A 15,644-nucleotide genomic window follows, 5' to 3' on the forward strand; every position below is an offset into this window, starting at 1 on the left:
ACAGCGTTGTCAAGTGGTTAGGGAGTTTCAAATAAACAAACAATTGACCATTTAGATAACTAATTAAGCATCAACTGTATGCATGTAAATATAAAAGTGCTTGTAATCATAACACATAGGAGGAAATTAGCTTAGCACGCTGTTGGAATTATGTAAGTTTGCTATAGCAGATTAGAGACTAACTTGACAGTTTGGTCATTGGCTGTGCTTTTTTTAATTAGCAACCAGCATCTACTAATCAGACCTAGCAGACTCACCCTGAGTCAATCCGTGCTCACCCAAGTTTCCTGGAGTTTCAAATCTACTTGCAGGCTGAATCTCCTCCAGATGCATGTCTCAGTGCAAAATTTAGAATTCTTTCCCTTTTTCATTTGCAGTTCATTCTGAGTGACTGCTGTCATCAGTCTCAAACCTGATTTTCCCAAGAGTACAGGCTCATATTTTAAATCTCTGTCTCTCTGTGTGTATCTATCCTCTCAGTGGAAGTGTTCTGCATTTTTTAGGCAGTGCTAGTGGAGTTCAAACTGGTTCTTGCGTAATTTGAGGTAGGACCAAGCTTTTTATTTTACTGGGAAACTATTGTCACCATCTCATAACAAGGTGGCCTCTGGCCCCACACATATCTGAAGGATTGCTATTTTGGCACAAGCACAAGTTGCCACACTCATGGGCACAATTGCAGGTGATTTGATAGCCCCTTTCCTTGCTGAATTGTCAGCAGATCCTTGAAAATGAGGCAACTCACTGGTAGCACAGTAGCAAATTGCTCTGTAAGTAAAGCAAGCAAGCATCTCCCCCACCAGAATTTATTTGTTGCTTGTAGTGCTGTATGGCTCACTTGTACCTGCGGTGGTTTGTAGCTTGTAGCTGGCATTGTTCATCAGAAAGATTCAAGATGCATATGCCCACCAGTTAGAGATGTACCTAACAGACATCCAGCATTTCCCCCAAAAGCAAAACACTGCTTTACTGGGGGCAGGTACCAGAAAACCCTGTTCCTGCCTTTGGTGGGGGCAGGTTTTCTCTACCCTTCCCAGGGGGAAAGAGACTCAAGGTGGTCTCTGCCTCTGCGAGCCATCTCTGATCTGGAGGTTTGGGGTTTCCTTGGGGACTGGCCTACACATCATGGAAAATTCTGGACAGCAGGGCCCAGGTACATAAACTGGGGTATAATTTACCCAAGGCTCACTTTAGCAAGTTCTTGGCTGTGGAGTAATAATGTGCCAGCTTACATGCCCAGGGATTGGGGGAGGATGTTTTCTCATATGTCATTAATGATTCCCCCGTCTGCACTATTGATAATTTCTTCTGCCCTGCTTACCTGGACACAGACAGCTAATCCAGGATCTTTATAAATAGACTACAAACTCCATTTCCCCATGCATAAACAATAGCTAGTAGGGGAACGTAGCCCCCCCCCCAAAAGGAAATTCTCAAACTGATCCACTTATGGCCCATAAACACACCTGTCAATATTGGCCTGCAGGGGTGGGGACAGTTAGGCATCTTGCTTGTTGGGCCGAAAACATTCCCCATCCCTGATTCATCTCTTCTGAAGTTCAAAAAAGCTGCTGGTCTAATCATCAGGGATTCAAGCAGGACTATATGCATATTGGCTATGTTCCTGTTTACAAATCAATCCCCAATTAGTTTTGCGTGAGAAATTCTGTAGGCAGCAAGTATTACCCACTTGTCTCATTCTGGGGAAAAAGAAGAAGAGGTTTTGGCTGTAACAAGAGGAGTTTTGTGTAGAAATTTCTCCTGCACTTTGATGCTTGTCACCATTTGGAGTATTTGACTGTACAGGTTGTTAATCTAAATAATGGCTTTTTAATACTTTCACAACTTTCACAGTCCTTTGTATCTGAAGACTTCTCACATCTAAATTGTTCTGCACAGCAAGAACATGTCAGCATCTGCATTATTCATGAGTACAACAGTATTTTTAATTCTACAGAGCAATGACAACACATTGATTTCAGCTTGCATCATTCCCCTATGGGATTGCCTTATATTTACATTGCATCAGTTCCTGACATTAGCAATTCATGTGTGAGATTACACTTTCTGTCCGCATTGCCACCCTATTGCAATATGCCTAAGGTCCTTTATTGCTAAAAGTTTGCAGCAAAACAAAAAAACAAAACAACCACCAGAATCTTTGCTGTCCTTATGGGTGGAATCCAATTGGTACAGTTATGCATGTAGAAGGACTTTGGATCCGGAGATCTCTGCTAAAGCAGAAGAGGAGGGGAGGCCATTTTTATAATTTCCCCCTTTTTTCTGTAATCCCCCAAAGCTACCTTCTGCACTGTTGTGGAGGGTCCCTTTCCGACTCTCTGGAGCTGATTTGGGGATGGGGGACTGGGAATTGCAGAGGGAAGATGAACTGACAAAAAAAAAATCCCCTCACCCTTACAATAGCAGATGCTTCTGTTGAATCAGAAGGCCCTCTGTGAGCCCAAGGACAGCAGCTGTAATCCACCCTGTGCATTTAAATATCTACGATGAAGGCCCAAGTTGAGCTTCTCACACTCAAAAGGTGACACTACCCCACATCAAATGGCATTTTGTTTTGTACTTACTGGGGAAGGAAGAAGATTAACTCTGAGTAAGTGTTAGGTTTTATATTTTCAAAAATGGTGGAATAGTTGTTATTGTTTCTTGTCCTTGCAGTGCTAAGCAGAACCCCAAATCTGTCTAATCTAGTTAACGGTGTAATCTTATACAGTGGTACCTCGGGTTAAGTACTTAATTTGTTCCGGAGGTCCGTTCTTAACCTGAAACCGTTCTTAACCTGAAGCACCACTTTCGCTAATGGGGCCTCCTGCTGCCGCTGCACCGCCAGAGCACGATTTCTGTTCTCATCCTGAAGCAAAGTTCTTAACCTGAAGCACTATTTCTGTGTTAGCGGAGTCTGTAACCTGAAGCGTATGTAACCTGAGGTACCATTGTACATGTATATTCAAAAATGAGTCCCACCAGGTTCAAGGTAGTTGAGTGTGGGGTTATGCTCAGTGGAAAGTCAATGAAATGGAATTCTGAGTGAACATGTATATGACTGTACTGTTAGTCTTTCTGATACTTTTCACATTACATCTTCAAACTTTTGCAAACTATACACTATGGGTTGTCTCCAACACTGCCTTCAGGATTCCTTCGTCTTCCTGCACAGCCTCAAAATCTGCTCTGAAGGGTCTTCCAGGCCTATGGAGAATATGGGGCGTGTGTGCATGGAAGAGATGGGGAAAGTTCTGTTGCAGAAGCAGAAATTTAAATAAATAAGCAGAAATCTGTGCTAGCAGAACAGCTACATTAGATACAACTCTTTGAGGCTTCAACAACTTGCCCAGTGTTTATTCTTTTCCTTCCTGCCCCCCCCCCCCAATTTTTATTATATATAAATCCATCCTGAAGAATTCTGTAGACTTCAAAAACTTGCTTACTGTTTGTGATTGTTTTGTTGGTCCTAATATGGTACTAGCCTTAATGGCTTTGTGCAGCCGGGGGGGGGGGTTGGGAGGGGAGACAGTATGAGTGAAAATGGCCTCCCATTATTCACCATATTATTTAGGGATGGTGCAGGCAGATCTTGCTCAGGGGTCAGGGGGAGAAGTTGAAATTCTCCAACATTCCTCAGAAAGTTCCAAGAAATTTAAGTTGAATGAAAATCTATTGTTACTACATATTAATAGATGAAACGGGCAATGAGCTAAGAAAGGAGAGCTGGAAGGACCAGGGGCCAAGTCTACTGCTTCCTTCAAAACATTCCAATATGACTAACAGTATTAAAACATGGTCCACAGTGGTGCCCAGAATTCATGGATGGCAAAGCTGGGGAGACTAATCTCCAGGGGAGGACAGAAATCCAACTGTCCTGGAGAAGCTTTTAAAAAAGAACATTTTCAACAATGTGTTGGGCAATTCTTTTTAATTTTTTTTTTTACTGAGTCCTAGATTATTATTATTTTCTAATAGACTAATAGTTACCTAGGGCGTGTGTATGTGTATGCTGCATTCTAACGTATTTCCTGTAAGGATAATAACTCAGCACATATGGATCCCAAAAAGTAGCAGATGTTTTGTAGGATGCATTGTTCTAACAAGAATGTTTCCTTTTTCATTTCTTTAATTGAAAGGCTCCATTTCTAAACTATATGCCAATGTATATAACAACCTTTAATGCTGTGGGTAGCGGTGGTTGTTTGCAAAAGCATAATGGCTTCACCATATGTCCCCTGTGGTTTTTGTGCTTTTATTTTTGTGCTGTATGGACAATAGTAAGCAGTTTATGTTACGAGTTTCCTGCAGCGCACACAAATCTAAAAACAAAATGCAGTGTATTGAGTAGGGAATGGGGAACAGTTTGAATTTACAGCCTGATAGTGCCAGTAACTAAGAGCAGCATTATGTGTTTCAAGATGGCGCAGTGTTGGCAGTCAGTGTTTGATAAAATCCACCACTCCCTCCCTCCATGCCCCCCCGCAAGGGAGAGGTTTAAACACACTTTGGCCCAGCTGAGATGTAAAATCAAACCATGGTTTGGTATCTTGAAAATCTGAACCAGCATGAAATAAAATAAAAATCATTTATTTTAAATATTTTGAGCTTGCTCTTTTCAGCCATAAAGTAACATGAAACAAAACACTGAAACAATAGTTACAAAATAACCTTGCATGATTCTCACAGGACAGGATGGTGGACTTGATGAGCAATTCACCCAATCCAGCAAGGTCATCCTTATGTTCCAAATGGATAAATCACAGGTTGCCAACCTTTTTGGGTCTGTGGGCATGTTTGCAAACCAGAAAACTGCTCATGGCACCACTCTGTCCTCCCATGCAGCAGCCCCACTGAAATTGCTCCCACTGCGATTACATACCCTACAAGTGTCCCAGAAAAACTGGGACATCCCGTTTCTTATCACGAGAACATGGTGGCCATTTTGGTTGCCATGATCTCACGATTTCACAGGGTGATTTCCCGCTAGGAAAAAAACACTTTTGGGGAGGGGGACCATGGCATGAGATCAGAGCAATCAAATTGGCTGCTGTGCTCTCGCAAAAAAATATAATAAAATAATGGGACGATGGTATCCTGGTTTGGGGCTTCAAAGTGTTAGAGGGTATGAAGTTAAGCTTAAAAAAACATTTTATTTGATGAATAATGCTTTCAAGCCTAATTTTGGCAGGCAGGATGGGACCCTATGGACATCAGCAGAAGGTCTTTTTGGTCATGTTGGCATCCACAGGCACCATGACAGCAACCCATTCGTTAGATAAACTTATAGACAACAGGGCTATCAACTGATAGCTAAACACGTTAAGAGGTGGTGCACCTCCATATACCAGACATTAGGCTCAACCAACAGTGAAGGCTCTTGTCTTCATGTCTTGTTTGTAAGGTTCCCAGATGCATCTGATTGACCACTGTTACAAACAGAATTCTGGACTGTGGTCTTTTTCAGCAAGGCTTATGCTCTTAAGCTGTGTCTACCCTCAGTGGAGAAAGAAAGGCATGGATGGGAAAGGAAATGGATTTGTTTGGGCAGTGTTTTCTTACCCCCATCACTTCTTGCTCCTCTGCTATCACTCAGCTCATCCAAAGATTGGGCTGACTGATTTTCTTACAAGAAGAGAAGAGTGAACACACAAGTCATGAATGGGGCAAGAGGCAAGTAGAAGGGAACTGGGGCAGGGGGAATCTGCCACTTTCCTCAGTCTTTCCCCCTATTTGCTCCCTCTGTCCCTTACCCAGGCAAATACAAGCCTGGGGTGAGATGGCAGAAGAGGGCTCCAAGGGGAGAGGAAAACACTTTACTTATAAGTCATCTCCCTTAATCAGCCATTTCTGTATCTTTAGCAGTCAGACCCATATTGCGGGCAAAAAAAATCCCCAAGAGGCAGCAATCCTAAGCTAAATGCAACCAAAGGAGCTAAAACAGCTTTGCCTGATCAGGTCCAAATGTAACATCAGAAAATATCATGTACTCACAGCATGGGAGATGATCATGACAACTGATTAGCGGAGGAGGGGAGTATCTATGTGCAGGAACATATGTGCACTTCTTTCATAGGGGCAAACAGTTTATGAAGCCTCAGGTAACAAAATCTACAAAGTCTTTCCTGTTATCGTCTAATTAAGCCTGGAGGCAGTGACAACACTCATTAGAAGTTGGCAGAGTCAAGGGTATTAATATCTGTTCCAAAGGGTCCAATGTTTTACCTCCTACATATAGGCTGCTCCTTTTAGTTGGATCTTTGGGAGCCCACCTTTAAAGCTGTTATGTGATAAAGTACTTTTGCAGTTAAAAATGGCAATGCTTTTCTGTAGAATTGGTGGTTGTAGCAATGTTCGTACTACATTATATTTTTGTCTACCATGCTGCATTTAGTCTCCAGTTAATTTTACCCTGTTTTTAGCTGGAGAAGGCTTTAGACCTAGTTGTGCATTCACAGAACTTCTGTTGCTGTTTTTTAAAACAAGCACATAGAATGCAGATCTTGTTGGAATTTTATCACTCATAAAATACTTGAAACTGTGCAGAGAAGTAGGCATAAAAGTTAAATAAAAATTGATAGTAGAACAGCATTTCCATGATGAGGATGGTAAATTTGTTTTGGAAAAAGGAAGATGTTTAGCATAATATAAACCTGATTTATCAAGAAGGCTAATTTTGTTGACAGTAGTTGTGTGTGTGTGTATGTGTGTGTGTGTGTGTGTGTCAAGCAAAATGCATACCTTAAAAAACTTATTGTTAGTTGGATTTATTTCATCATGAAAATGTGTTGTATAAATTCATGAAAACCCAAAGAAACAGAGACACTGTATCAAAATCATTATTATATGATGTGCTGCTTCCTTCAGGGGCAAAGAGTTATTATACCTCTACATATTCGAATCACTGTGACCTCCCGTTGCTCGGTCCCTGCTCCTGCCAACCTAGCAGTTCGAAAGCATGTCAAAGTGCAAGTAGATAAATAGGTACCGCTCTGGCGGGAAGGTAAACGGCGTTTCCGTGCGCAGCTCTGGTTCGCCAGAAGCAGCTTAATCATGCTGGCCACATGACCCGGAAGCTGTACGCCGGCTCCCTCGGCCAATAAAGTGAGATGAGCGCCTCAGCCCCAGAGTTGGCCACGACTGGACCTAATGGTCAGGGGTCCCTTTACCTTTACCTATTTGTAGTTGCTCACTTAGATCATGCTAATATTAAGTGATCTGTAAAATGGCCCCCCAAATGATGTACCTGCTGTTCAATATTTATAGAGTGCCAGGTTGTGCATGCAAGTAAATAACATGCAAGCATGTTCAGTATGCCACTACAGGGGACACATTCTCTGAATCCAAGGGTGGTAGCAGGGCTATGTTCCCTGGCTGGGAGAGTCCAAATACAATACAGATAGAACTCCCTCATAGAAGTGACCTGAGCTTAATATTTATCAGAATATTCTACCATGTACAATGAAGTCCTAGGGTTTGGGGTCATAACAGATACAATTATACAACCTGACTAATCTTTCATATGAAATAATCAGAATACAAGTTACTATAAACATGTGTCTGCCTGGTTCTTAATACCAAGGAGAAGTAAGGTTTGGCAGATAGCTTCTATGCTGTGAACCACCCTGAGATTTACAGGTATACACATTTATTATTATTATTATTAGTAGTACTACTACTACTACTATTAATAATAATAATAATAATAATAATAATAATAGACAATTATCCAAGGCATCAAGTATCTTGGATTCTGGGCAGGTAACATGGCACTAAATTCTTCTCCATTGCAAACTGAGAAAAACTATTGTGCTTGTCAGTGTGCATAGTATCACAATGGAAGTTTATATCACTTGCCAAGGAGAGACTTGTTTATAATCCGCTGCAGAATCAGAACCTCTCCTTAGCTGGATAGAAAGCCATGCATTATCACAGACAGCAAGCAGAACATCTCAGGGGAGATATGAATGTCACAGCTGACCAGCTGAGTCACCAAGACTATCACCAGAGAGTATGTTCACTTCATCTATAAACTGCTCAACAAGTATGAGATTAGTGAGGAACTTCAGTATTTGACCTCTTTTGAGCTTCTACTCAATAAACACTTTTCCAGCTCATTCAGTTACAGTTATTCCAAAGAGGCCTTGCAATGCATTTTACACATGACTGTTTACATCATACTTTCTGCATGTAGATGGCCACTAACTAATAAAATGAGAAGTATGAAGCAACCCTTTAAACTCAAGCAATATATAAATGTGTGACTGAAGTTTCTTATTCCATCTGCACAATGCAGTCGTGTATATGAGCTGCACACCCAGTCCTTAGATTATTTAGAAGTAATCTGTAAACCCCAAAGACTGTTCTCTCTCTCTCTCTCTCTCTCTCTCTCTCTCTCTCTCTCTCTATATATATATATATATATTGTGGTTTTATTTCTGAATGAGACCTTCATTTTCAAAGACGCAGCATCAGGAAGACAATAGTTAAAGCTATTCTGCATCTGACTTTGGGGGAGAATTTGCTGATTCACTATAAACCCGTTTCGTACTATTCTAATAGTTGCTTTGAGGTAGTAAGCTTATTGCCTCCCTATGCACAATGCACTCTCATGCGGCCAGTCTCTCTCTCTCTCTCTCTCTCTCTCTCTCTCTCTCTCTGCCTCAAGGTGAAAAATTAAAGTTAGCACTGCAAGCACAGCACTTTCTTTATCTCTTTCAATATTTTTTCAATAGTAGAGTCAAGTGTAAAGGCAGCATCCTCTTGCATTTGCTGTATCTCAACAAAGCTCAGGGAAGATGAAAGTGAAACGCATTTGTATTGGCTTGTAATCCTTTATGCTCTTATCACAGTGGATGCTTTGCCCGAAGGAAAACAAATATGTAATACACTTTCATATTTCAGGAGAGGAATGGAGGACAAATAGTACAATTCACAGAAAGCATTTGTCATCTGCTCTTTATATATAATCAGTTACGTTCTCCTTTTATAAAGCAGTATGTAAAGCCCAGGAGTACTATAGGGAGTTCTTTGATTTGTTACATGCTGAAAATCCGGGCCAGGATCCAAAGAATCATGAAAGAAGTTCTGCAAGTCCAGGGGAGGTTTGGCTTATATTTCTTAAAACAGCATGCTCCTCCATGTAGCATGGTAAATGGCTTTTGATATTGAGGGGAGTTTCAAATCAGTTTTGTGATATGCCATGGGGGTGAACAGTTCAAAGAAAGAGGTTAAAAAATCTACTGCGGTGAATATATTTATATCTTGCTTTTGGGCTCTTAAAAAGGGTCTCCTTTTGCAAGACCATTGCGGAAGAGAGCTAGTAAAGACCCTATAGCACTCTCAGACTGTGTGCTTCTATCCAGAATCAGTAACTGAACACAAGTGCACAACAATTTTTCAGTTCGTTTTTCAACCTTTGTATACTTCCTAATCAACTTTGGTTAAATAAATAAATGTATTGCTCATATGAATAATTCAGCTGATATCCAGACTGCTAGGCAACAAACATATGCTAGGATTATGAACTGTATCAGTTTCCTTCACCATGGGCCTGAGTATGGGCTGAATTAACCAGGTAACTAGCTAATACATCAAAAACAAACCTGATCATGATACATCACGATGCCATGTCCTCATGTAAATGTATGAATGAGCTTTGATGTAGGAATTGCAGGGATCAGCCTAATTCTTCCTTTCTCTTCTGCCTTATCTTAGCGCTTGCTGCTCTCATTGGAACATTTCCTTTGCTGCAAAAGTAAATATATTAAATTTACTGTACTCAGCCAAAGTTTTGACAGGTGGTTTAAAGTTCTAATTGTATGACTAAAGACTGTACCTCTAGTCTGAATGCAAATTTAAGCATTCATGAGAGAGCATCTTGTACAGTATCCTCAAGAGACTGCTCCTTCTTGGGATTCAGGTAGAGGATCATTTGTCTTGAAGTACCTGTTTCAAAATCTTCCTATCTATGAGAATCTTATATACTAGCAAAAAAATCAGATATGATTTTCATTAAGTTTTGAGCTTTACTTTTTTGAAAATATATTTTGCCCAAATCCCGTTGCTTTAAAAGAAAAACTTGGAATAGATTATAGAGGAGTTTGGAAACATTGATGCCTCAAGCCTGAAAAGGAAATACCTATATGTTTCTTTGGATTGCAGCCTAAACTTACATCTGCATTAAGTTTTCCTGCAGGTGAATTAAAAAAATACTAGGCACTCGAGGAATACTCTAAATTCAAATACAATTACTGGTTTGTAGAAGGGAAAATATAAAATTAGACCAACAGCAGTCCTAAAACATTAGAAGATGAGATGGGAAGAAGCAAATTATTGGAGAGGCAGGACAGAATGGATTTAGAGTGCAGTTAGAATAGAATAGTAAAAAAAAAACCTGCTGCAGTTCTTTCAAAAGAAATATTGAAGTGAGAGCCTATTCACTTTGCCATAGAAGATACAACATTAGGAATTTTGCAAGGAAGCATTTTGCCCTACCAGAAAACAGTCCATTCAAATTAAATCACTTCATCACTCTGATGGCTACATGACAAGTCTTGCCAAAGTTCATACATCAAACATCTGTGCCTCTGAAAATTTTCACATTCATAATGGGTTGTCATATCTTGTGTTCAATTCCATCTTGCAACGTGTTCTCTTTGTGAATTGGTAGATTGTCACACTATTGCCAAACTGCGTCTGTCGTTCACATAGCAAATTTGACATTTTTCCATTCTTGCAATTATCTCTGTGCTTTTCAAGGTATCTCATCTTCACTGTATTTTGCATACAGAGGAATAAGAAAATGTCCACACCAATCCTTCTCCTGTCATACTGGTTACTTACATGATCTGTAGCAGTAGGTCTTGTATGTTCTGAATCCAAACTGTTGGCAGTTTGTGGCTGCCATTTTAGGTTCTATATGTGATTATTAGGGTGGATTTCAGTTAGGCCAGATCTAAGCTCTGAGGGGTGTCCCATGTCTCCCTCAAAATAGCACAAGTATTAGGGTAGGGAAATATTTTTTTATATACCCCCCCCATAGATCTTAGATACCTTCCCTTCTACTGAGGTGCAGAGATATTTTAATAGAACATTTGGTGGGTGAATATTTGGGTCAACCTATTGCTATTTTGATTGGACTGATGCTGAAGTAGTAGAAAACCTCTGAAAAGACAAGTTCATTAAACAAACTGGTCATTTTATCTAGGTATACATGTACATTGCAGAAGGAAATGTTATAAGCAGCAGAGAACACTGATAGATCCAGAAGTAAAACAGGCCTTGCTCATACATTATATTACAAGCCTTAGTGACAATACCTTAACTAGCTCAGATAAGAAATGTGTGTGGAAACTTGCAAAACTCTCTTTTTACTTTGGAAAGGTTGTAGGCATACCTGCAAGTATGAAAAGTTTGTTCCCTCTATTGTATCTCCTTAAATGTAAGTCAGATAGTATTGCCAAGGCACAGTCAAATGCCAGATATTTGATTATCTCTCACTTTCCCACATTTTGGGCATTATGTTGTTTCTTCTGCAATTAATCTTTTGGTTTGTTTAACCATGAGTAAAAGCATGAGCATAGGATGCTTCTGTTGTACTGCTAAATGGCAGTTAGAAACCCAGAATTAATTCACGTAAAGCCAACCCTATCAACTGTTAAATGGTTTGGTACAACTTTGTATAGCACAGCAGAATGATCAAGGCAACACACATGCATTAGCACAAAACAATATTGTGCAGTTATTTGATCAATTTTATCATAATAAAAAGCATGCATTACAAGGAATGCTTGTCATGGGGTGCTAATAAGTGTACCAGTTGCTATCCCTGTGAGCGTGTGTATACATTTTACAAAAGCCACCAGAGAGAAGATAATTTAGCGACTAATGTCTGCAAATGTTAATGAATTAAATCGTGTTCTCTTTACTTAAAGTGTTGCTGAGATCCAAAGAACAATTTTGTACATGCAACAAGACCTCCAAGTGTATTATTTCTACAAATTCTAGCCCTCCCAATTCTCCTCGCCCAAGTTCCAGGAGTAGCATATTAAGCAGTGTTAAGTGAGTGTCTGTTTTCAGAAACGGGGAGGTGTCAGAAGCCACAGTCTCTCTATTAATAAGAGGGAATGGGTGTTGAAATATTTTGTATTAATAAGCCATCATGTGTTTTTTTCAGGAAAGACATATTAGTCTGTCTTTCTGTTTAATTACTAAAAGCAGTAGTTACATGAATTTTTTGCACCAAAAAATGGTTGTGTTGATTTAAATGACATCATGTATAGCCAGTCAGAAAGTGGTAAATAAATAGGGTAATTTCATATTTCACATTGATGGGCATTATGTAGGAGGCTATTTCTAATAAGCTAAGAGTCAGCGGCGTAGCGTGGGTTGTCAGCACCTGGGGCAAGGCAAGTAATTTGCGCCCCCTAACCCGGGGCAAGGCAAGTAATTTGCGCCCCCTAACCCCTAACCTGCCGCCGCTGCCAGCTTCTTCTTGCTGCTGCCTGGTCTGGTCTGGTGTGGTTCTCTCCCGCGCTCAGCGCTGCGCTGGGCGGCTGCTGCACTGTCCCTCCTCCAGATAGTCCCTCGCTCTCTCTCCGCACCGCACGCCTGGCACCCACCCCCTCCACAGTGGGCAGCGACCCAGCGGCTCGGATCGGATTCGCACAGCCAGCACTGCAGTGAGAGAGAGTGAGTGAGCCAGGTAGGGGCAGAGAGCTGCGAGTGCGAGCGCGCCCCCCCCCAGATGTTGCGCCCGGTGCGGCCGGCCCCCCCTGCACCCCCCACGCTACGCCACTGCTAAGAGTCAATCTAAATAATTAAAGAAGTTAATATTTCTGCCTGGCTGATCAGTTAGAAACTCTTCCCCTTTTTTAATTGTGTACAGCTAAGTCTGAAGAAGCAACTTGAATGTGAAAAATTTACTATGCTGTATTCACAAGAACAAACTGTAATTGTGCAGCAGACCAAAAAGACAGGGTCTTTTCTTCTGTGGCAAGTACTAATTAGAACATATTGCATACCAGAAATTCAAAGAAATACTTTCCCTGTGTATAATATACTATTAATTATATGCTGTTGCAAGCAATTTGTATTCTATGGGTGTATCATTCATACTTTAGTTGTGCTTTAATACTAGCTAAGATGATAAAATTCCATTGTAAATTTCGACTAAATTATTTCTTTAGGGTGTTTCTGAGAGCTATCAACAAATTTTCTGAGACTATGAACCAGAAGTTTTTGGAAAACATGAATTTTGAAGAACAAGTAAGTACCTGGCTTATTTCTTTTATATTATCCTTTAACAAAACCAAGAACTGAACGTATGTTTTTCCATTACTTAGTTATTTCAGTAGCAAATATTGTCTATCAATATTCTATCACAGCATATCTGGAAGATAAAAGTCAATGCGGGAAATGATTGCTCTGTGAGCAGTACTGATATTTTGACTCCTGTAATGTTCTTAGTCTGATACACTTAAATGTTGAAAGTTATGATCATGAACACTCCAAACATATAAGGTAAGGATAGGGAACCTCAGACTTGGAGGCCAAATGCAGCCCTCCAGGCCCCTCAGTTTGACCCTTGGAATTCTCTTCTGACCACACACATGCAGGTCACACCCCTCACAGGCCTTGCTTCACACTCTCCAGGTGCTTGTGTGTGTGTGTGTGTGTGTGTGTGTGTGTGTGTGTGTACACCTGCTAGTTTTGGCTGGAATGTAGTTTGCTTTGCAAAGGAAACAGTCCCATTTGTTGCTTTGCCACTTTGGCTTCTGGCCCCATCCACAATTGGCATGTGGCCCCCAAACCTAATGAGGTGGTCCAAGTGCTACTTCCTTCCTTCCTTCCTTCTTTCTTCGCTCCAAGCTACTTGGGGCAAGTAGAAAGCATGTGGTTGCCATGTTTGTGGGGAAATGTGTCTAAGATGCATTGGAAGTAGTAATATGTTATGATGTGCCATGTCTGTGTCATGAATGCAACCCAGGCACAGCAGGACCAAGGCATTTTGACACCTGAGGCAAACCACAAAATAGCGCCCCCTCCCCCTGCCAAGAAAGAAGGATGAGTGAAGCACTTCATTGGGAACAAGGGAAGAATCTAATTAACCTTACCCAATCGCTGAAAAGGGAATGAAAGGTCATTGCAGGGGAGAAAGGGACCCAGGTGTGTGCAGAGCCCAGGAGACCCTAAGGTGCAGTCCCTAACCATTTCCTTCCTCATGGTGGAAGGAGACCATCAGCGCTTCCTATTTGGCCAGAGGCCACTGTAGAGACAGCATTGCAGGGTGGTGAGTTGCCAAGGAGGTGGCAGATCTGGCCTGCAAGGAGTGTGCTGCAACCACTGTGGCAACAGCGAGCAATGCACTCCTTGCAGGCCAGATCTGCTGCCCCTGTAGATCCTGCCACCTGGGTGGGCCAGCCCTAAACCTGGATCAGAGGGGGTAAAGCACAGAGACCACGGCAACGGCGCTACTCTTCAAAAATGATTTATTAATTGCATCTATTCAAGTGCTTTCAGTAGTACAGCACATCCACGAATGCTCTACTGGTGTTTAATAGCCAAAAGTAGTTGCCTTGTCTAACAAGTTGACCAGTCTAGTAGCACTGAGGGATAGATGGAGCGGGGCAATGGTGGAAGGTTTTCATAGTTACTTTGGGTATTGCTGAAAATGGTGTTTAAATGTTTCTATCACCACACCAAAGTTACTTGGCTCAGTCTCTTAGTATGTGACAAGTAGACTGAAGTTTTAACTGCAAACATTCTCTTGCATTTCTGGTGATGTGACCCAAAAGTTGTCCTATCTAGCCTTATTGAGGTGCCTCTAGGCAACTGGGCACAGCTGTCCTGGAACATGCCATTTCCTCTTCCAAGGAATGTTGCTTTCCTTTCAGCTGATGTTTTGCTATAAGCAAAGTTCTGTTTATTTGAGATAGCCATCAACCACTGGAATATGTCATCCTTCTTTAGCACCCTTGCGGAGCCACCTTTCCAAATATTCACTCATTCTTCTGTCATTCACACAGGTTATAGCTTATCAAGAATGAGACATCCCATCATAACATAAGACTGTTTTCAGGGCATTTCTACAGACATTTTTCTAGCAAGTGCTGTTTAGAAAGGTCCATAGGAATGTGGCCTAGTCTATTTAGCTAGGTTCTGATCCAAGCTCTTGCCCAGTAGGTGCAAATCAGGGAACTTTGCTTCAGATTGTGGAATAAATAAAACTGCCTACTTTCCCTAAGGAGTTTAATGATTAACTCCTTGCCCCAACTCCAAAGACTCACTAGTCATGCTTTCAGCTTGAGATGTATGCTAAATACAGGCAGAAATTTAAGTCAATATATAAATAAGGAATCTCTCCCTGTCTGTAGGTACCTCTGAGATGTAGAGGGGAACTGAGGTCCTTCAGATGTTGTTGTTGGACTACAACTCCCATTATCCTAGAATACTGGCTATGCTAGCTAGGGCTGATGGGAGTTGGAATACAAAAAGCACGTGGCTGCTTTCTGTTCCTCTCTCTCTCTGTGTGTACACAAACAGTTCCAATTGTTTCCTCTCTCCTTTTGCTTACATACACACAGAGAGTGGACTTCCCCCCCACCCCTCAATCACTTTTACCAAGGGACTGCTGATTGGCT

At 41.2% G+C, this 15,644-nt stretch overlaps 1 protein-coding gene across 2 annotated transcripts in view; it reads left to right on the forward strand.

Annotated features, from left to right (window-relative positions):
• The window catches only part of DOCK2 (dedicator of cytokinesis 2), a 255,858-nt gene that overhangs the window by 177,435 nt on the left and 62,779 nt on the right, over nucleotides 1-15,644 (forward strand). For both annotated transcript variants that reach the window (XM_080995208.1, XM_080995209.1), the window contains one exon: nucleotides 13,191-13,269. In XM_080995208.1, the coding sequence (XP_080851334.1) occupies nucleotides 13,191-13,269 (79 nt within the window). The remainder of the gene's footprint in view (nucleotides 1-13,190; nucleotides 13,270-15,644) is intronic.

Source organism: Podarcis pityusensis, assembly GCF_964106645.2.
Source record: "Podarcis pityusensis genome assembly, chromosome: 2".
NCBI lineage: Eukaryota > Metazoa > Chordata > Lepidosauria > Squamata > Lacertidae > Podarcis > Podarcis pityusensis.